This window comes from Ananas comosus, linkage group 2, assembly GCF_001540865.1.
Source record: "Ananas comosus cultivar F153 linkage group 2, ASM154086v1, whole genome shotgun sequence".
NCBI classification, from domain to species: domain Eukaryota; kingdom Viridiplantae; phylum Streptophyta; class Magnoliopsida; order Poales; family Bromeliaceae; genus Ananas; species Ananas comosus.
In genome coordinates this window covers 1,890,552-1,913,612 of record NC_033622.1, presented here as the reverse complement: position 1 = coordinate 1,913,612, position 23,061 = coordinate 1,890,552, and the positions used below count along the sequence as shown (strand labels likewise).

General features: G+C 33.2%; 2 protein-coding genes across 4 annotated transcripts; one reads left to right on the top strand and one right to left on the bottom strand.

Moving 5' to 3' along the window:
- On the top strand, window positions 6,846-11,705 carry LOC109706119 (ubiquitin-NEDD8-like protein RUB1). Of its 3 annotated transcripts, none has more exons than XM_020226921.1 (4): window positions 6,846-7,108; window positions 10,032-10,291; window positions 10,522-10,574; window positions 11,351-11,705. In XM_020226921.1, exons 1-4 carry the CDS (start codon window positions 7,016-7,018, stop codon window positions 11,443-11,445), a joined length of 501 nt encoding a protein of 166 aa, XP_020082510.1. In that variant the 5' UTR covers window positions 6,846-7,015; the 3' UTR covers window positions 11,446-11,705. The 3 variants fall into 3 exon arrangements, with proteins under 3 accessions (XP_020082510.1, XP_020082520.1, XP_020082518.1); XM_020226931.1 differs by having other exon boundaries at window positions 6,847-7,108; window positions 10,517-10,574; XM_020226929.1 differs by lacking the exon at window positions 10,522-10,574 and having other exon boundaries at window positions 6,851-7,108.
- LOC109706741 (BTB/POZ domain-containing protein NPY1-like) lies at window positions 12,938-17,585 on the bottom strand. The gene is made up of 4 exons (XM_020227715.1): window positions 17,141-17,585; window positions 15,568-15,637; window positions 14,303-15,457; window positions 12,938-13,881 (listed from the first exon to the last, which is right to left on the bottom strand). The coding sequence occupies exons 1-4, from the start codon at window positions 17,200-17,202 to the stop codon at window positions 13,327-13,329; spliced, it is 1,842 nt and encodes a 613-aa protein (XP_020083304.1). The 5' UTR covers window positions 17,203-17,585; the 3' UTR covers window positions 12,938-13,326.

The following is a 23,061-nucleotide window of genomic DNA, read 5'->3' as shown; positions in this document are numbered from 1 at the left end:
TAAAATAGTTTAGATCATATTTAAACGGTGCCGATCATCAATTGGAAGCTCTATAATCGAAAACAATCGGTAGTAAATCGAGCCGTTTACTACCGATAGTATTCTAGCAAAACTCTATATATATATATATATATTATATATATATATATATAGAGTCCAGCTGGCTATATCTATCGGTAGCAACGGGACGTCCCGTGCTACCAAGTTGTTTTCGATGATGCGGCTTCCAAATCCGACGATCGGCTCGTTAGACTGATCTACACTATTAAAAGTATTAGGAAACTAAATTTTATAATTTTTCGACATCATTTGAACTATGAAATTAAAAGATCTCAAATTGACCATTTTAATGGCCGATGTGGCGTCATTTATATTTAGATTATACGTGTAAAACAATTCAAATCGATGAAATTTTATAGAAAATTTTTTCACTATTTAGAGTAAGATCAGTATATCTGATCTTAAATTTAAATCTTTTATCATCATTTTTATGAGATTTTTATTTTAGCCGTTCAATTTTAGACTATTTGTTTGATAGGTAAATGATATCGAAAAATTATGAAATTTAGTTTTCAAATACTTTGATAGTATAGATCAAGTCTAACGGAGCGATCGTTGATTTGGAAGCCGCATCATCGAAAACAACTTGGTAGCACGGGAGGCCCCGTGCTACCGATGTATAGTAGCCGGACTCTATATATTATATAATATATATATTATATATTATATTTTATATAATATATATATATATATATATTATATTATATATATGTGTGTGCCAGTAAATTTTGGCAAGTCTATTTTTTCAAAATATAAATTCAACCAGCCTAATTCCAAGAAAAAACAGTTCATCATTGACCTTCTATAACCGAGTAGAAAGATATAATGATCAAAAGGCAATGGAGCTGCTCAAAGAATTCATAAAACACAACTAGAGATGCATGAAAAATCACCAACTCATATGAATCGTATGTGTATGTATATCATTAATTCCTTAATTTGACAAATATTGCCTAAAAACATCTGCTTGGTTGCACTTAATTAGTTCTTGATGAGTTTCAAATACATCTTTGCATGTTTCGAACCTGCCATGGTTGAGTAGCTTGCTAGAATCTAGTGGCTTTAAGTGCACGAATTGGGATCAATGATATATTAGGTATAAATTATGTGAAAGTTGGTTTTAAAAATCTTATATATACAACTCGAGATTACTGAACTCAGCTATAAAAGTGAAGCAATTGGGCTTCGAACTTGAACATCGAATATAATTAATGACACTAGGTATAATTCTACTCCTAAATACATAAAAAAAACAATTATACAGGTTCAAACAGATGTACAAGTAACCTATAGATCATGGTTGAAGGTGCGGCCCGTGCCGTACGGCACGGGGCGTGCCGTACGTGCCCCAGAAGGGGCACGGTACAAGAGGGGTCTCGACCCCCCGGGTGCCGCGGCACCAAGCCGCGTGCCGCTCGACGACAAAGCGGCACGCGGCCATGTGCGCGGCACTGTGCCCGTGCCGGCTTTTTTTTTTTTTTTTAGTTTTTTGGCTTTTTTTTTTTGGTTTTGTCTCTTTTTTTTTTTCTCGTGGATCAGAGCCTTCGCGCCGCCATCTATATTGCCTTTTGTTCACTTTTTTATATTTTTTTGACATTGTGTTGTTTTTTTGTCAACTTTTTTTTTTTTTCTTTTTGGATGATGCCTTTTTTTTTTTGCATTTTGGCTTTTTCTTTTGACTTTTTCTTTTTCTTTTGTTAATTAAACATTATATTTTAACTTCTTTTAACAAATATAAAAGCAAATTTTTTAGTTGATAAATCCGATCCATACCGCGGGGGGCCCCCCGCACCCCCCTCGGATGTCAGTGTGGGGCTACGGCTCGGCCTGTCAGCCCGAGCCCCTCCGCTTCCACCACAGACATCATTTTTCTTCGCAAATTATTTGTCAAAATTTGTCGCACCGGCGAAGTTTTCGATGAATCAGGGGAACAAAAATTGATCTCCTAAACAAATTTTGATTAGATATTTTTAAAAGAATAAAAAAATATGGATGTAATTGCAATACCTATTCTCGTTGTTCTAGTTATTATATACTTCCTAATCGAATCAATATATAGATTTTGAAACGTTTTTAGAAAAAATAAAATTTTCTATCATTTTATCTGTTATAATTTTTTAAATTACAAAAAAATTAAAAACAAAAGAATTTTCAATTGTTACAGCAAGTATAGTTGTACTTTTCAAATAAAAAAAAATAAAAACAAAAGAATTTTAATTTATATTCTACATCAGGTATAGTTGTACTTTATATACAAAATGCTTACATGCATGTTAATTGATGAGTATAATAAGCTATACATAGCAAAAATTAATAATAACTTGCCTAAATCTTTCAAAATAACATTATAAAAGCTTACTGGAACCAAAAAAATTTAAATAAATTCGTGTCAAAGCGTGCCAGTAGGAGGTCGTGCGTATCTGTCGGCACGCAAGCGTGCCACGTGTTGGCACGCAAGCGTGCCCGTGCCGTACCGTGCCAAGGACGTAGCGGCACGCCCCCGTGCCACGGCAATTTAAACCTTGCTATAGATCCGTACTCGACTTCAAATTTGAAACCTCGGATATCAATCATCAAATCTTTAGCCAACTATGCGCTAGGTACGATTGCCCCCTCGCATTAAAAGAACAGTTATACAGATCCAAACCCGATGTGATTGTAAATGTATTGACTTTAAAATGCATGCAATTTGAATTGCAACAGTCTATTCAATTCTGTGCGGATGCAACTGACAATTGCAATTTATTCAAGTCTAAATCAACAAACTCACTAAAAATATGAAGCAATCAGGCTTCGAATTTGAGACCTTAGATACTAACTATTAAATTCTTAGTAGATTACGCTAAACGCAATTGGTGAATATTTTTGAACTTAATTGCTAAATAAATACGAATGGTATTATCCTTTGACTGTGGGTTGGTTTTTTTTTTTTTTTTTTCCTCTTTTTTTACCCCCTCATGTCTGCATAAGAATCCTCCGCATCACATCTCTCACTACACCTTTTCCCTCATGCTTTCCTCCACCTCACAATGCATTGTGAATATTCGCACTTACTTTTTTTTTTCTTTTTCTTTTTTTTCTTTTTTTTTTTTTTGTGGTTCTAAATGTTCACCTCTTGTCCTCTTAAATATTCCCTTTTGGTGATTTGACTTGTGAATAGTTTTTTCATGCGCTTGACTTTTGCTTCTCCAATAAAATAACTGTTTTAAGTATATATTCGATATTCATCGGCCTATTTTGATTCGCGCAAATCCTAATCTATAAATCTAAATGGATGTAACTGCTTTTCTATTTTTTGTTAATATTTTCAAAGAGAAATGTGGATATAACTAGATAAAATATTCTACATGTTTCTCATCATCAACTTATCTAATGGAAGGAAAAAGTAAATAAATAAAACATTATTTTAGTTTTTTCTCTATAAGCCTTTTTGATTTTTGCTTTTGCACATGAATTGTTAAGTAAAACTTTACAAAATTTATCTGAACTATATACTATTTTTTATTTTACTACCTCTTCAAATTTTTTGATTTGAGTCGGCCGGCGACACTTTGACTTCAAAATTTAAATACGTCGTTTATCTTTATATATTTAGTTAATATACTTTCATATAATATTCACAGTTATAAGTTTATTAAAGTAAAGAATCTATTCTACTAATAAAATAGTGAGTTTTGAGACTATTTTTCTTCCCATAAATAGTGTCCCCTGCTCATACTTTAGAGAAGGTGGATTTTTGGATGCTGTAATTTGACCCAGGAGAGATTTGAGGAATAAATCCAAAGAGTAGTCAATTCTTAAATAATAATAATAATAATAATAATAATAATAAGAGTTAGCTTATGTAATATCTATTATATTTATATCGGGGCTTTGGTACTATAATCTCGTTTTTTATTTTAGAGTGTTCAAATCAACGATTCACATCGTTAAAATTAATGTATAATATTTGAAGTTTTTAGGAACCAATTTTTATATTTTTTCAACTTATTTTATGATCAAATTATTTTAAAAATTATCAATTTTTAACGGCTAATATAACGAGTTTATAGTTTAACAGTGTAAAAGAATCTAAATTTATTCAAATTTTGATAGAAAATATTTTAAACTATCTAAATCAAGCTCAGCATCTTTGATCTTGAATTCAAAAGTCTTATCCATAAGGCTCGTTTTTTTTAAGGAGCAATTATTTTTATATCCCTAAAAAGTTACCGACCCTCCGAAAGTTATCAACAATCGTTATCTCCTTAAAATTACTATTTTGTCTTTTTAAATTTACCATTCTACCATCATCAATTTTTCTTATTTACCCTTAAATTAAGGAAATTTTTTTTAATCTTTTCAAATATATCTTTCTATTACCACTAATTTTTTTATTTGCTCTTAAATTAAGGACAAAAAAGGTACTTTAATTCTTTTTTTAACTTTAGTAGACATTTCACTTATATCTAACTCGAAATAATTTAACGAATGGTAACTACGGGTGCATTTTTGAATAACAAAAAAACACACTAGGAGTATATTTAAAAAAAATATATATATATAAACCAGATGTTTTTAAAGTTTTGGGGTGTATATAAATAATTATTCTTTTTTTATTTAATAATTGAAGTGTAATAAGTGGGCCCCACACGGTAGAGCTCAAAATCCGCGGACGAGAGGGTGGCGGATTGGAATAACGCGGCCCCACAAGCCAAGTGGGTCTTCGGTGTAACGGTGATATATCACGGTTTCGAGGGTCATATCTCTATTCTTTTCGGGGGAAAACTTTAAATACCCCCTTGTGGTTTCACTTTTTCTCACTTTAGTATCATGTGGTTTAAAGTGTATCAAATTAGTACTCTGTGATTTTGCACTTTTTTACTTTAGTACTCTGTGGTTTAAAGTGTACCAAGTTAGTACCCTGTAGTTTCGTACTTTCTCACTTTAGTACCCTATGGTTTCATACTTTCTCACTTTAGTACTCTATAATTTGAAAACCACATGGTACTAACTTGATACAAAAATAAAGCCACAGGATAACAATTTGATAAAAAAATAAAATGACAAAGTACTTACTTGATACACTTTAAAACACAGGATACTAAAGTGAGAAAGTGCGAAACCGTATGGTACTAACTTAATACACTTTGAACCATGGATACTAAAATGAAAAGGTATGAGGCTTTTTAAAGTTTTCCCTTCTTTTTGGTAAAAATATATCGAAACCCCCTCAGCTTTACTATATTGGCAACTAACCCCTCGACTTTAATTTTTGAGTAAACTTTAATTTGCCCTCTTCGGACTTGTGCATTTTTACTTGCCACCTGTGATTTTAAAAATTATATTTAAGTAATTTACACTTTTATTTTTATGTTCTAATAAATAACTTTTGTTCAACTGGACAGTAAATTAATACTTTTTTTTTGCGAACTACGGAATAATAAAGTACAAATAATAAAAAGTTAAATTCCAAAAAATTCTCTTATAAATTAATCATAAGGCGGTGCACCTAACATATTTTATTATTTTATTAAGACTAAATTATAAAAAAAATTCCTGTAAATATTTCTTTTTTATTTTTTTCCTAAGTTTTAAAAAATCTACATTTTGCCCCTTAAAATTTCAAAAATATTTTAAAGGGGATACGACGTTAATGGAGAGGGTAAATGACTAAATTATTCATATTTTTCTATAAAAAAATAATTTTTAAAATATATTTTTATCATTTTGAAGAATATTTTTGATAAAAATTATAAAAAATGGACGTAGGGGGACTAAATGCAACAGCGTGAGATATTGAGGGTGTACAATATAGGTTTTGAAAAGTTATGGAGAACTATATTTTTATAACGGATCGTAATAATAGAAGTATATTTGAAAACGTTATAACTTTTGCAGGAATAAATATAAAAGGATAAACTCTATGCTAGTGTTTGGATTGGGTACAAGAGGGCGATAAGGGGGTTATCCACCCTCTTGTACCCAAACATATTTTTGGGTGGGTGGAAACACTTGTTCCCACCTACCCAGTTTATACCGGATATAGATGGGGAATAAGTGTTCCCACCTAGGGGTGGAACAATTTGTTCCAAACCCCCCCCCCCCCCCCCCTACAAGAAGAGAGAGAGAGATATGATTTTATTTTAAATTTAAAGTTTAAAAAATTTAATAATTATGAATTTTAAATTTAAATTTATAATTTTAAATTATAAATTTACAAGTTTAAAATTTTAAATTTTTAAATTTTAAATTTTAATATGATATTTTTAGTTTTTAAATTTTAAATTTGATATTTTATATCTTTCAAATTTAAGTTTGGTTTTAAATTTATAATTTGATATTTAAAATTAAAATTTTGAAAATTAAAACTTTAAATTTTAATTTTAAATTTTAAAATTTAAAAGTTAAAATTTTTAATTTAAAATTATAAGTTTAAAAATTTAAACTCAATTATCAGGATAATATCATTATTTTCTATTTATAACTACCAACTATTCCCCCTTATACTCACATTTTCATCCAAACATAATTTTTCTAGTTCCAGCTTATACTTACATTTTCATCCAAATAAAAAATATTCTTATGCCTACGAAAACCTATACTTGTACCTATTTCCGGTATAACTAGTTCTTGCTTATACCCGAACCAAATGAAGGGATAGATATCTGCTATTCGATATGTTTACAGAAAATCATCTCCAATTAATCTTATTTTTAATATACTAAATTCTGAAAATAATTTTTTTAAACTTCAGATGCGAGGATTATAATAATAATAATTGTGTAGAGATAAAATTAACGCATAAAAGCGAATCGGGGACTCCTCAATGAGCCTCAATTTTCTATGTAACTATCGTAACAAATAAACTCTCCATAAAACGGCTTTCTCCTGACACGTCCGTGTAGAGAAGATCGACAGAAAAAAAACAGAAAAAAAAAATCCAAGCATAAGAAGAAGAGAAGAGAAGAGAAAGATGCAGATATTCGTGAAAACATTGACGGGGAAGACGATCACTCTCGAGGTAGAGAGCAGCGACACCATCGATAATGTCAAATCAAAGATCCAGGTCCTCTTTTTCCCCCTTTTTTTCGAATTTTTTCCGATTTTTTCCGAGTTTTTGGAGGTTTTTTTGGACCTAACTCGTTTTCTAGGGTTTCTGGGGTTTCTGGGGTTTCGTGTTTGGTTGAGATTTTGATCCGTAAAGCGATCGCCGTTTTTGATTCTTGTGTACGCACGCGAGGTGTTCGACATAATTCTTGTATGGAGTGATGAACTTGGTTGTGGAATGTTTTGATTGTTAATTAGGATTGGTAAAAGTACGTAGGTATAATTGTTTTGTTTGTGCTTGTGGATTGTGGAATTGTAAAACTTAAGATTCTAGGGCTAGAATTAGAACTATCTTTGCCAACTGTATAGTGTTTGATCCCTTCATAAATATAGGTTTTTTTACAAATTTTTGGAGCTATCATGTGATTATTTGTTGAAGTTATGATGGTTTATTTAGGTAGTAGAGAGTGACTGGACAAGCTATGCATATATTTGTGCTTTGGAGAGGATATTAAAGATTTCCAGTAAATTACAAGCTAGAAATAAGAAGATACTGGAGTTGATGAGTGAAATTAGCCTTTGGTATCAATATTAGGCTTCTGAGAACTTGGTTGACTTGGCAGTTGACTGGCTTCGGAATGAATTTACTTGTTGAGTTCTTCAATTACTGAAAGTGGGATTCTTTGAGTTCTAGGATAAGCTATTCAATTGATGGATGGGAGAAACATTTCATCGAATTGGTAAGGCATCATTTGGTTAGTTGCTTGGGTAACATGATTATCAAGGCTGATGGATAGATTTAGGTGCCGATTGAGAGGCCCCTAAATGCCTAGACACCGCCTCGATGGTTTTGATAATCACCTAATATCTTAGCTAGTTGACTTTTATATAGTGTCTAAAAGGGGGCACACTCTCTACAGCCCGCTGCGCAGTATTTTCTTGGGCACCAGTTGATTTTATCGTCCATCTGAAGGAGAGTAGCATCTAAACTGCTGGATTGGCCAACAATGGATCATTGCCGATAGTAGAGGGATCATCATGCTTTTCGGATGGACGGTGAGATCACCCGGTGTACAGGAAAATTCTGCGCACTGGGTTGTAGAGAATGCGCTCACTTGTTTAAAAACCTTCCGAAGGAGGAGCAAGTATCAACAACTTGCTTTAAGTGTGTTATAACTAATAAAGCATATGCACTCATGCATCTATGGAACTATGGTATTCCCTCAATAGGATCATAATCTGTGGAAATGGAAGTGAAGGGCTTGTTGTCGATTGAAGACTTTCATAAGAAATAAGAAGAAAAAAAGAGTCTTGAGGCTTCCCAAAGGGTCATTTGATCCAAATGTTGGCCCCTCAAGAATAATATGTCCTCTTCACAACCTTAGGTAAGTATATTCTCAATCTAGTTAAGAAAATTAAGGACAAGGGAGCTTTATGCTAAGTAAGTGCTATATAATTTCTTGTGGGTCTTTTGCATGTAAATCCCTTGTATGTATGCAAAATCCTCAACTACCCCTGGAAAGTTAGTTTAGAGTAAATGCCCCTAAGAACCTTGGTTATGCGTCTGTGAACCCTTGTAAGCATATATATGCAAAAACGTCTTTTCGCATATAAACCCCTAACAGGACATGATGCCAATAAAGTACGGGGACGGCTCGCAAGTAGATACTAACTTTGTAGGGGTATTTACGCAACGGAGGGATATCTATGCAAAAAACCCTTTCTTTTGAAATTTTTGTCTTTTGATTTACTAAAAGCTAATCTGTAGGGTGTATATAAGATAAAATATATGTTACTGCAATAACTGACTAGGTGGGCAGTGCAGGGTCCAAATAGAGAAGTGTCTAGGCAATAGGGGTCCTTGCAATCGGACCTTAATGAGGCTCTGGCGATCTGGCCATTAGACTAGTCCAAGTGAGGGGTTAGTTTCTTCACAGCGTTCTTTCTGGCAATTATACATGAAGGAAAGTTGTGCAAGATGTTTAAAATCTAGATCCTTAACACTGCATGAAATTGACACTTAAACAAGAGTAAAACAAAGCACCTGCACCCGAAAAAATGAGGAGAGAAGAAGGGAGGGCATAGTACGATGCACAACATTTGAAGAGAAAAGAGAAAAATTTCTTAGATCATGATGATATTTAAAATGTAGCAACTTCAACAGCTAGCACACCTTCATTTTTTTTTTCCCCCCTCTCCCCATCTTCTTTGTGGTTAAGCACATTTAGGTATCCTTTTTATTTGCATTAGTGTGGGTTTTTTGCAAACTCCTTTTTGACAAGTTTTTTTTTTTTTCCTTGACAAATGAAAAGTCAAAGTATTAGTTTGTAAAATAAAGCCTCGATCAGCTTGTTGTTATTGCGTTTTTTTTTTTTTTTTTTTTTTTTTTTTTTTTTTTTTTTTTTTTTTACTAAACAAAAATTGTATGCAATAGAGCGTGCGGGCAGATGGTGGAGCGCTTGCAGTCCATATATCAATGGGATTTGTTTGGTAACAAAGAACAAATACTTAGCTATAACTTTTTTCTCCCTTTGTTGTTACTTGTTTTGGAGATGCATTTTAGCATCCGGCCGGTTTGTGTAGCAATGCTAGCCAACAATGACATAGAGTAGGCAAGGCGATCTGCCGACACACCCAACCATGTAGAATTTTTGTTTTATGGAAACCCAAGACAGCATGAATACCAAGGAAGGCATAATCTTTTTGCTTTTAAGAAACTGTGTACTGCCAATTAAACAACAGTAACAAATAGCACCAACACAAGGTCCGTCGTAGGTGCCTTCAACTGCATAGAACTTAGGAAAGATGAATGGAAAATATAAACAATGCCTAATGTACCCTGTGCAAATTTTTTCATACAAATAATTAGTAGATTTGATTGTAGCATAAAATACAGAAGAAATTACAGTACAACTATTCATATATTATAAGATAAACTGCAGGATAAGGAGGGCATACCCCCAGACCAGCAAAGACTTATATTTGCTGGGAAACAGTTGGAAGATGGCCGCACCTTAGCAGACTACAACATTCAGAAGGAATCGACCCTTCACTTGGTTTTGAGGCTCAGGGGTGGGACCATGATCAAGGTGAAGACGCTCACTGGGAAAGAAATCGAAATCGACATTGAACCCACTGATACAATTGAGAGGATCAAGGAGCGAGTTGAAGAGAAAGAAGGAATTCCTCCTGTGCAGCAAAGGTATGCAGCATAGTTTTTTGACTATTTGAAGCTTACTTTAAATGCTTTTATACTTCCCCCCCTCTTTTGGAGGGGCCTGGCAGTAGTTCGGGGAGTAGATTACTCTGCCTTGTTATCAGATGCTTATTTTGTCTAATGCATTGATATAATGTTATTTTAATAAACAATTATTTGCTTCTTGCGTATATTGGCTGACCATTGTGGATCTGGTTTTGGCACAACAAGACCAGCTACAACAAGTTGCCCTTCATTCCTTCATCCAGCCCGCCCAGTCCTCTGCTCAGTTGAGTGGCCTATGAAACTTGCTTGTGTTTGGGACCTGAGGGCAGTTGATCGGTCTTTAGGTTAATAGGTTAACTATTTAGAGTATATCTTTTGTATTAAGCATTATTTATGATGTTCTGGATAATTACAAAAGCTGGTGTTTTCTGAAGACGCAGGTTATATGGAACCCTCTCGACTATTGTATGTGAAATTGACTGAATTGATGGAGTATATAGTCAAAAGGATATCATACCTACTTTTATATAATAGTTATTTTGATAAAAAAATTATGATCATTAGATATAATATAAACTTGCCATTTCTTTAATATTCAAGAATGATTTAATATTTGTTTATTTTTCTGTAATATTTGTAATATGTGGAATCTTACAATTTTATTATTCAATTTCGCAATACATTTGTGGAGACCTTACACAAATCTTAGGTTGGATCTCAATTTTGACGAACTTAGTTTAGAAAATTTAGGTTAACTAGCTTGAAGGAGGCCCTTCCTCTTGAAACGATAAAACTGAAAACATCTCGTCCCATTGAGGGTTGTGACTTCTGTTATGGAGCAACCGAGCCCAAACAAATTTCAATTCACTTTCTCGTATTGTTAAGCATTGCACGATGATTACGCCATATCATCTTCACATGCCTAAGTAACCGGGATCTTCCTTTTCTTCTGATGCTTCTATGACTTGCTTATGCTTATGTTCTTTTTATCCCCATATCTCTTAGCAAGGTTTCTGCTCTGTTGGACTGATTATCTGGGCCGTATTCCTCTCTGCACAGGCTTATCTATGCTGGTAAGCAGCTCGCAGATGACAAGACCGCCAAGGACTACAACATCGAGGGCGGCTCCGTCCTCCATCTTGTCCTCGCTCTGAGGGGCGGTTATTGATCGAACTATAAGTCACTCTTTTTTGGGGGATTGTCGCAAAAGAACCAATTTTAGTGTGATTCTACCTAAATGAATATAAGAATATATGACGATTGAGCGCACTTTTTACTACCTTTGTATTGAAGGGCTCGCACTTCCTGGTTTTTCCAGATTGTTATTATTATCTAAGATGTCCGAATGCTGCTTCTAAATTGAGTAATGTCTTATGCTTTTCTATATGCCGGTAAATTGGGTTTTTCGTGTGCTTGGGTTGTTTCTTATTGATCTGACCTTATGCTTGTGTGAAAATGTGATAAAATAGCTGATTTGCAATGAAATTTGTGAGAAGTGATTTGTTTTATTCTTTTACATTGATTGCAACTGCAGGTACTAGGCTTTTTTATCTTTCAATGTTTATTCTCCTTTGAGGGAGTATTGTGTGTGTATCCCTTCAAAAAACGTATATGTTGTAGCCAATTATTACCCAAACTAATTAATTGAGAGGGGCAGTGCATGGCTTGGAAGCTTACTAGTAATGTTGGAGTAAACTACCAAAATATACCATAGACTAAAGATACTGATGTGTTATCACCCTCAATTATGGTTAGTTAATAATTAGTTAAAAGAAATATGGTTAGAGAAATATTAAATTGCTGTATTTTAGGGACGCTTGGTGCTATCGAGTTTTTCACTATTAAATTTACCCATTTGATTATTTTCACTTGTTTGCTCATACTATTCAAACAATACTATTCAAACACTCACCAGCTTAATTCTAGAGGACTGTTATCATCCTAATCGATAGTCACTATCATTCTAACCGCACATCCTTTTATCCAAAGGTCGAAAATCAAATAGCACCAAGCGCTTAGTATTATTAATAATATAGTAGCCTAATTCTATATATATACAAGGTAGAATTATTTCCATATCTCTATGATCTCCATCTTTTTTATCAAACCACTTTATCTATACCAAAATATAATTAAAATTTATTTTTTTTATTATTTATATTGTAAAAAGTTTGTGTTAATTATATTAAATTTTAAAAGGCTAGTGACCACACCCTCCTTTCGTAGAAATGTTTTTATACCAAAACTAATCAAATAAGCGAAATAGAAATGAAAACTGTTTTTCATTAGGAGAAAAATTATTTTCTTTTTTCCGTCGAACCAAACAACAGAAAGTAGAAAAGAAGAATTTCACAAAAACCTTTTTTCTTCAAAAAATAATTTTCTACTATTATCCAAGAAGAAACCAAACTGATCCTAAACACGAGAAAATATTCTCCAGCATCTGATGTACTACTGCTATTCAAGTTCCAAAACCAAAAACAGAGGAATCTCACTTTCTGTGTAGGAGTAAAATTCTGGGGAAGCATCAGCTTAGCTGATGCAGTGAAAGTGAAAATTGCTTCCATATAATAAACACAACCGCGGGATTTTATGCAAAGCAGAAGCATGGCCAAACAAACCCGAATCAGATTTCGAAGCCATAGGGAATATAACTGCAACAAACTCCATTACAAACAGGCCCAAAGATGAGAATAAGATTAAGCTGTTAATTCAAATGTAGACAAACCAACCAAATGCTCTATGCATTTGATCTCAATTTTATCTTTCAACAACAAAAGGTGGAAACCTCAGTGAAATGCCTATGCTAGATAGAGCTCCAGAACAACCTAACACAGCAAATTCTTTAAGCTTACATCAGACTAAAGTTACAAAGATCATGATCATACAAAAGCAGCAGATTTCAACTGCTTAAACACCCCTCCATTCCCTTCTCATCACAGAGAGAGAGAGAGAGAGAGAGAGAGAGAGAGAAAGAGAGAGGGAGTGAGCAATGCACTTCTAACTTTTGCTGTACAAAAGAACAAGAGAAAGATCTACGAAACCGAGTGCCTCCGATTCCTCGACGAAGCGCCCGAAGATTTTCCATCTCGCGGCTTTGCAGAAGGCGGCGGGCTTTGCGAACTCCCGGACGTCTCCGAACTCTTACTGTTCTCCCCCTGCCCTTTCCCGAGCCATATCTTGTCGAATATTCTCCTCGACCTGGACGGCAGCAAAAGCCCGCCGCCCCGCTCCTTGATACTATTTCGGTTCTTCTTTTGTTGGTCGGTAATTTTTCGCCCCTCATCCTCGATTTTCGAGCTCCCGGGTTGGATCTTTAAAGAATTCGAGTTATCGGGGACTTGCCGTTGGTCCCATTCTGCTCCAACTTCGGCTGTGGATCTTGAGCTGTTGTGTGATGGTTCGGTGGTCGGAGCAGCTAGGGCATTGGTCGCGGCTCTCAACTGCTCGAAGAAGAGCACCTGCACCACAACTCGGAGCGGTAAGCACTCGTTCTGTGCCGCGTGGAGCGACGCTTCTGCCGAGAGCTTCTTGACATCCATTAGACTGCAAATCCGCTTCTTGTCAGCTTTCGTCAGGCTCGGATGCTCCTGATGACAAGCGAGAAAAAGAAACAAGTAAGATCTACACATAATTAAACAAACTATGCGAGATATCAAAATAAAGCATTATCTCAAATAGCAAGAAATTGACCCTTTGTGAAAGAAAATAGGCCGATAAAAAGATGATGATTCCCTTTTCATTTTCTCCTAAATCACTTACAAGAGACATTGAGAAGTCATTTTGTTTACATCCAACTATAATTTGCACTGTACATCTATTGCATAACAACTCAATTGGACATCACCGATAAAAATTCACTTAATGATGCAAAGCTAAAACACAAATACAATTGGAAAAGAGCATCGGCAGTTTCAAGAGTAGAAGGTGTTGATAGAAATTACCGACCATTTTTCTTATACAAAATAAATAAATAAATGCAATCAATATGTTTAAGTTTCGCGAGCATACCTTCAAATAGATATCAATAGCTGTGTATAGGCCATCATGAATTGGTCTAGCAGTTTCAGGCACCGTCTTCGCCAATTCAACGAAGCTAGAAATCGAAAGATTTGGATCGGAGGCTATCTCAGATAAATAACCGTCAACCAATTTCCCCAACGCCAGCAAAGACTCGTGCTCTAAGTTGAATTCAATCATCTCGCTCTCGCTCTTCTCGACAAAATCCGTGTCCTGATTTAGCCCACTTCTCATTACAAATCTACTAACAAGGCTTTGAACGAGTTGCACGTCGTAGATGGTATCATCGCCGGGCGATTTCATGGGAATTAACAAATCCTTCACCGAAGCTTTGTGCAACTGCGCGCTAATCCGATTCATGAGCTCTTCCTTCAGCAGATCACCCGCTCCGACCAAGATAACGACTTTCAATAGCTTCAAGAGAAATCTACACGAACAGCCGGAACCCTTGTCGGACGGCAATAACCAAATTATGGTCTCGACCAATGTCTTGTACCGCTTTGTGTAGTCGTCGGCGAGTAGCGCGTCGTAAGAGTCGGGTAACCATCGAACCGCGTAAGCCTTAAGGGCCTCCACTATCAAATCAGAAGACATTCTCCCTTTCGACTTAACGGCGACCATCACTCGCTTATAAAGATCGACGTCCAACTCGCACAAATCTTCGATCCACCAATCCTTGGGGACGGTTCTTTGCTGGGCTTCGACTATTTCATTCAATTTCTTGGTGTAGGTGTAAGACCAGCTGACGTTAGAAGGATCCACCGACGTTTTCGAAGCGATCGAATCGATGCATCTACCGACCACCTTTAATTCCTCCGACCAGGGCAGTAAAGCTTTCGTAGTCTGCAGAACAATTATAGAATCTTTCCAGCTGCGAAAGAGGCTAGAATTTAAGAAAACTTCGATCTTGAAAATCAAATTCCCCTTTTCGACATCTTCGGTCATTTCGAGGAACTCCGCAGCGCATCTGGCGGCGACCACATTGTACGCGTTGAGGGTCACGATCATCCCGTAGCAGAACTTTGCACAGATTTCAAAAGTTTTCGGGCCGCCCGGGAACTCGTGCATGAAGACCTCATCAGTGCCGTCCTCACTGGACTTGAGAATCAGCCTTTGGAGGCGGCTACTCTTCGACAAAAGCGGAAACTGCATAAAAAAAACATTGCAAGTTTTAAAGAATCAGTGATGATACTACAATAAATATTGCTGATGTGACAAGATTAAGTTTAGCGAGCGCAACGGAAAGGAAAATTTACCTTGTGTAAATAAAATTTGACTTCGCCGACGTGCACGACAACGTCTGTCGCTAGGTCGGAAACAACATACCTGCATGAATAGATAAGCATTGTATCAACTAACAAAAGAATGGCAATGTAATTTTAAAGATTCAGACATGAAATCAGCAACAAAGTAAAAATGTTCACACACAACCAGAATGAAACAGGAATCATGGGACACAAAAAAGTTTTTTTTTTTTTAAAAAAAACAGTACATAATTTTTTATTTTTAACTTCTCTTTGTAACAACTCAACAATGATGAATTGTAAGCAACTCTAATGTGAAGTTAAAATTGCTTTACAGTCCTTATCTTTATATAGTAAAGCATTACGCGGAAATAATAAACTTTTGGATTTAATATATCATGAACTAGTTACCCAGGACTAAGCACTTCTTTTATACAACTTAGCTAGTAGGAGAATCTAGTTAAGAAGAATAAAAAGCCTGGAAATTTAACAAACTAAAAAGGAAATATGTTTGCAAGGATTGAAAAGTATGCAGTGTAACAACAAATTAAGTTTTTTTTTTTTGACAAAAAGAAAATATATTATAGATAAATACATGATACCACAGAAACAAAGAGATATTACAACTCAACCAAGAAAAGCAATCAAACAAAATAAAAAAAAAAATGGTGAGAAAGATGGTAGAAAAAGGACAAAGGTTTAAGTGACTAGAGTTAATAACTCACAACTGTCATAAGTTGGTATTTGATACTTCTTTTTTATTTTTTATTCTTCTTTTTTTTTAATCACACATGATCACATGAAAAGGAACCATTTTTATGAAATCCCAAAAGCAGGAGCAAGTAGCCAAAATGACATTTTCTTTTATTTTTTTTTTAGAGAGCATTAGGGGAGAGAGAGACACACACACAAGAGAGAATGACATAAGAAGAAAAATACTCAATAAGATCTGCAACTCAAGAAGATCAAAGTCTCCAAAAGTATCTCAACAAAACCCACAATGAAAGGAGCTACTTTTTTTCCCTTTTTTTTTTTCAAATTACATCAACAAAAATGTAAAAAATATAAATATAAAGAAATATAAAATTTGCCATAATATGAAACCATCTCCTAAACAATCAACATTTAACTCTCTCTCAATACTACCCCTCATATTAATTCCAAGCCCATCCACTAAAAAAATGACCAAAACTCACCTCACCCCTTTGTTCGTTCTGATGTTTCACTAAGTTTTTTTAGAAAAGAAAAAAAAAAACAGAGGAGAAAAGAGACAATAAATAATAATAATAATAAATAATAATAATAATAATAATAATAAAACAGGGAGAACAGAGTCAAACAATTAATGACATTAAAAAAGATCACAATGTGCCAAAAAAAAAAAAAAAAAAAAGAAAAGAAAAACCACAAAAATAATTCAGGAAAAAACGAACACAAAAAATGCACTCAAATAAAGATCTTTTTTTTTTAGGCAAAACCCAACTAAAAAAAAATGAACATATGTAATGCAATAACAAGCATTGTACAAACACGGATAAAAAAAAAAAAGAGAAGAGAAGAGATAAAAATTGGATCTTTTTCTCACCTAACGTCGCTCCCATCGGATTGGAACGCATCAGGCTTCGAGCCCAGCTTCATAAACTTCATCTCGTTTATCTCTTTCCCCACCTCAAAACCACCTCAAATTAAAGCATCCACTTTCCGAGGATTACACCGTTGAAACGAGGAACCCAATTGGCCAAAGCTCTCACCTTTGCACACAAACAACACAGGGCGAGGTGAGGAGTTTGATTAAAAAGCAGCGCCCTTTTCCCCTCCCCCCTCCTTGTATGATGATGATGCTGCTGCTGCGTACGAGTAGGAGGAGGAGGAGGTGTTGTTGAGGCTCATAAAGAGGTGTAGAGAGAGAGAGAGAGAGGAATTAAAATGGTGTCGTGTGATGATGGTGATTATTAACTCTTCGCCGCCTCTCTCTCTCTCTCTCTCTCTCTCTACCCTTCGATTCCTTACTCCTCTCTATTCTCTCTCCTCTCCTTTTATTTTTCTCTTTCTCTCTCTTAATTATGATTATTATTAAAAAATCTTCAAACACCATCGGGCGGTTTCCACTTTATTCCTGTGGTTTAAAAAATATCACTTTCGTATACAGTATTTTTTTTTCATTATTTTTTTATTAATTTTTTTATTAAATCAGTGACAAAATTAAAACTAAAGAGTACTAAAATTAATATTCGATATAAACTATATATAAAATATCTGAAATTTTTTGCATATGATTTAACGAAAAATTAATAAATAGGCCGACGAAAAAAAAAAAAAATTACATGATATTAAATTGGTATACTTTAAATCATAAAGTATTAAAGTGAGAAAGTGCGAAATTAATAGGAATGCTTTTTGAAATTTACCCATATTATTATAATATTAAAAAAATTTTTTTTTCTTTTTTTCTTTTTTTTGCATTACTATTTACTCAACTTTTATTTAGATTATTATTATTATTATGTTTTTGATCTTCAAACTTTTTGGAGTTTGATATTGAGCTCTTTTTACATTTTTCAAATTATTTTACTATTATTTAGTAAGATAAATGTATGGTGCACATGAAATAAAGGTGCATAGTGTAGGTAAAAAAAATAAATAAATACCTTAAGTAATAACATAAAAAATAAGAAATAAAGTAAAGTATTTTGAAGAGTTTAGCATGACGATTCTCCAAGTTACTGGTTTGAGAATTTTAAAAAAATATAAAAGTATTAAAATTTTAAAAATTATTTACAAGAAAACATAAACTAAAAATAAAACAATTGTCCAATTCATTTGAAAAGAAAATTCAAATTATTTAATAAATTTTAGAGGATCTAATTATCGAGTGTAAATATTTTAAAAAAAACAGAATTTTATTTATAAAAATTTATGTCTAATTTTAGTCTAACACTAATAATAATAGTAATTTAATAGTGGCAACACTAATAACAGTCCAATTTTAGTCCATAGATATCAACCATATTTACCGCACCATATCATGCCAATAAAATATCGGTACGATACAGTTTCCACACCAACGTCACAGCTCAAAATTCTCTATACTGTAAATTAGTAAGGAATTTTTTCGATAAAATTTTAAAAAATTAATAAGCATAATAAAAAATAGTTAAAATATTTTACTTTTTTAAAAAATAATTTTTTATATTATTATTTCTCGCTATATATATATATATAAAACTAGGCTAATATACTATTAATAGCACTAAGTAATTGATGCTACCAAGTTTTTGGCTATTAGATTAAGAGATATACGGTTAGAATGATGTGGGCCCTTTTGGATTGAGTGGGTGATTGATTGAATAGTATGATTTAACAGAAAAAAATGATCAAAAGAGTAGATCTAACAGCGAAAAACACGGCAGGATAAGTTTTCGACACAATCCTGCACTCTCAAATAGTAGTAGATATCTTTTTCTCTCTCATCTCTCTCTCTCTCTAAAAGAGAGTTGTAGGTGTGAGTGGGTGAGTGTTGTTGGGCGGAGGTGGAGTTGGGTGGTGGTGGTGTTGAGTGGGAGTGTTTTTTTTTTTTCCTGTTGTTTTCTTCTTTTCTTTTTTTTTTTTCCTTTTTTATATCCTTTGTTTTTGTATTTTTGGCTTTGTGTTTGGGTGCTTCCGAGGGGAATAAAAAGGAGGAGATTTTAAGATTTTTAGGCGCAGCAGCCAGCCGTCGCTTTCGCTGGTGCGGCGCTGCCTGCTGTTCAGCGCTGCCCGCCTTCTGCTTTCTTCCCTCTCTCTCTCTCTCGCTGTTGCTGTCTGTTCCCTTCTCTCTCTACTTTCTCTCTCTCTCTCTCTCTGGAAAGCGGGTGGGAAGTAGGAGGAGGGGACCAGGGATGACATCTTACCTTTTCTGATTTTAGTTTTATTTTTATTTTTTATTTTAAATTAATTTTATAAAGGTTTTTATAAATATAGTAAATTATAAATATTTCACTATAAAGTTTAACTTTTATACGTTGTTCTTACAAAAGTTCTGATATTTTTAAATATATCCTTTTAATTTGTTACTATTAAAGAACCGCTAGAGAACTATTTATATTTTCAATTTTGCTATCACAAATATATCTTTTTCAAAAATCACAACAGTATAATATAAAAAAATAAAAATATTAAAAATTAATTAGTATTAAATATTTAAGTTATGATTAATTAAATTTATCTAACGGATTCTAACAACATGAACATATTTGAAAATATCAGAATTTTTATAGAGACAATATATAAAAATTAATTGAACATTATAAATATATATATCTATTATTTATTATGTTTGTAGGAATATATATGAAATTAATTTTTTTTTTTAAGTATAACATCATCAAATAGAAAAAAAAAGAAAAGAAAAGGAAAAACCTGTGTAGGCTCATACTAAAGGATACGGATTGTGTACTTGTGTTTGGATTCTACTACCTTTACTATATTAACAACATTGCAATTTGTATTTTATATCTTATATATTAAGATGGAAAGTAACGAGTCTAATTTTTTTTTATATTTTTAAAGATTTGAATATTTGTATTTGATAAAATAATATATTTTAGTTACGATATAATTTATTTTGTTTCTTAAAAAAATATGATTTTTCGCTCTAACGTTCTTGCTAAGTAAATATAAAGAATAAAAATCAAATAAGAAGTTCGAGACTGAAATAGAAACTCAGCATACATTTATTTAGTATTGAAAATTATCTAACATTTTTAGACTAGAAATAGAAACATGCATATTTTTTTTTCTTTTTCTTAATAAAATTGAAAAAATTATAGCTGAACTAAGCTACTACAATCGATGTGACATGTTGTTACTTATGTAAATAAATAGCATTTTTTTACCATATTTTTTCGCTGTGTTCAACAAATTTGATCCACAAATTTCAAACAGAGAATTAAACACTCTAGTTGTATATTTTAGGCTTTGATATAGAAAAATAATGCAACTTTTTCGTAAAAATGATTATTTTATTTATTTAGTAAAATGCCTCACTTATTTTAATTCATAATCCCATATAGGCTAAAAAGATCATTTCACAATAAAAGTGAGAAAATTTAATGTTTATATTCTAAAATATAATATAAGTAAAAGCTCAGCGACTAAAATATTTTATTGAAAAAGTATAAGGACCAGAGATTACAGTGTGAAAAGTCAGGATAATAATATAGAGGCCATACATAATTTCATGGCCTACAAATATACAAAAGTTGCCTATAACACTCTAGAGAAGTATTTTATGAGTTTATAACTTATAATAATAAGGTTTAAGTTTTTTTTAATGTAACATCATTATCATTATGATTCATTAATGAATCCTTGACTTTAGAAAGGACTAGATCTTAAAATGTGTGGCTATAGTTAGAGGGGGAGTTGGAAGGGGAAACTCTTCTCTCAACAGGTGAGAAAGCAAAGAAAACAAGTGGGTTTAGATCCAAGTGAGGAGTATTTAGTCAACTTTTTATTTTTTTTTTATCTTCTAATGACTTTGAATTGATGGAACATTCCTTTCTTGTGATGCCTTATATTTGATCCTTAGGTTTATATTTGGATATAGTTGACTCAAGGACTTATACTGTAAATTAAAAGGGCCCAACTCTGGTAATAAAACAATTTCTTTTTCTTATGAGTTAGATTTTTGTTTACGATTATAAAGAAATTGCATTACTTACAATGAAAAAAATACGATAAAAAAGAATATATCATATTATTGGATTCCGCATATCACAATGAATTAGTCACAATATATTTTATGTAGTTCCATCAGAAAACATATAGGTCTCATTCTCTGAGAATTCTAACGGGTGAAAATAGTCAAATGATTAAATTTAACTGTGGAAAACTCGATAGTACTAAGTGTTTGGTGCTATTGATAGTATTCCAGCCGGAAAGAGTCCAGAGAGATCGAGAGAAAGAGAGAGGGAGAGAGTCCAACTGGAATACTGTCGATAGCACAAAGCATTTGATATATATATATNGATATCAGATTTATACAGTATTTTTCAATTGTAAACCTTTTGACTAGACAAAGTATAGGAACAAAATATAAATAGAAATGCTTTAAATAAGAAGTAACAATATTTGAAGGGGATTTTAAGGTGGCGTTCGAGAATTTTCTTTTCTTTTCTTTCTTTTTTGTTTTTTAAGGATCTTAGGTTGTTGAAGGTTATGGGGGTTTAATTAGCTTAGAATCTTGCTTTATTGACAATGGCGCCTTTGCGCATTAAAAAGGAGATATGGTCAGGTGAGTTTGGTACCACAAAAAGTGGAAAATAACATATGCCTTCCTTAATGGAGTACTTGCATGCTTTGGCACGCTTGTTGTACGTGCATGCTCCCGCACGTGCCTAATCTTGTACTAATGATCTTCTGTTCATTTATAGCACATTAATCAATTAAGCCTCTTGGTGAGTTTCCTCTCTTATTTATTATATATATATATATATATATATATATATAGAGTCCGGCTATGGTGCTTGTACAAGCACCAAACACTTGGTGCTTATAAATTTTTTACCGTTAGGTCTATACCTTTGATCATTTTTATCCGTTAGATTATACTATTCAACCAACCACCTACTCAACCCTAGGGGGCCCATATCATCCTAACCGCGCATCCCTTAATCGAAGGGCCAAAAACTTACAAGCACCAATGACTTGGTACTTTTATATGTATATGATCTCTATATATATATATATATATATAGAGAGAGAGAGAGAGAGAGAGAGAGAGAGAGAGAGAGAGAGAGAGAGAGAGAGAGAGAGTCCAGCTGGGATACTATCGATAGCACCAAGCACTTGGTGCTATCGAGTTTTCCACCGCTAGATTTAACCATTTGACTATTTTCATCAGTTAAATTATACATTCAGCTAACAACTTACTCAACCCTAGAAGACCCACATCATTTTAACCGTACATTCATTCATCCAATGACCAAAAATCTAATAGCACTGATAGCTTGGTGCTATTGGTAGTATTCTAGTCTAGTTCTATATCTATATATATTACCAAATTTTTTTTTGATAGGAATATATTAGATCAATTAAATCTATCAAAATTATTTAGTAAGCTGAGGTTAAGCTTGAGAACAATTCTAAAAGACCTTGCTTCTAATAACCTATACTAGCTAGCAATTCAATTTATATATGTTTGGAAAAAAGCGATCAATTTGTCTTTTTGTTACTTTAACACAATTTCACTTTGTCATTCTTTCAGTGACTCTCTTTTTATTATCACTATAAAGACATATTGTTAAATGAATACATATTGTTATATTGGATAGTAAAGTAAAATATAACAACAGATTCTTATAAAACTTTCCAAACTACCCCACATGGAGTTAATTAATTGAAGTTCATGGGAGCAATATTGATATTTCAAAGGGGGTCGCATGCAAAAAACCCACCTCAAAAGGGATAATATTAATTAATTAAAAAATCTCTTCTTTTTTTTTTTTGTAATGTAACTTTTTTCCC

Coding starts and splice junctions, on each gene's coding strand:
- LOC109706119 (XM_020226921.1), top strand. CDS start 7,016: ATGCAGATATTCGTGAAAACATTGACGGGGAAGACGATCACTCTCGAG. Junction 10,292..10,521: donor ATTCCTCCTGTGCAGCAAAG/GTATGCAGCATA, acceptor CAACAAGACCAG/CTACAACAAGTTGCCCTTCA. Junction 10,575..11,350: donor CCCGCCCAGTCCTCTGCTCA/GTTGAGTGGCCT, acceptor CTCTCTGCACAG/GCTTATCTATGCTGGTAAGC.
- LOC109706741 (XM_020227715.1), bottom strand. CDS start 17,202: ATGAAGTTTATGAAGCTGGGCTCGAAGCCTGATGCGTTCCAATCCGAT. Junction 15,638..17,140: donor TCCGATGGGAGCGACGTTAG/GTGAGAAAAAGA, acceptor CTATTCATGCAG/GTATGTTGTTTCCGACCTAG. Junction 15,458..15,567: donor TCAAATTTTATTTACACAAG/GTAAATTTTCCT, acceptor TTTTTTATGCAG/TTTCCGCTTTTGTCGAAGAG.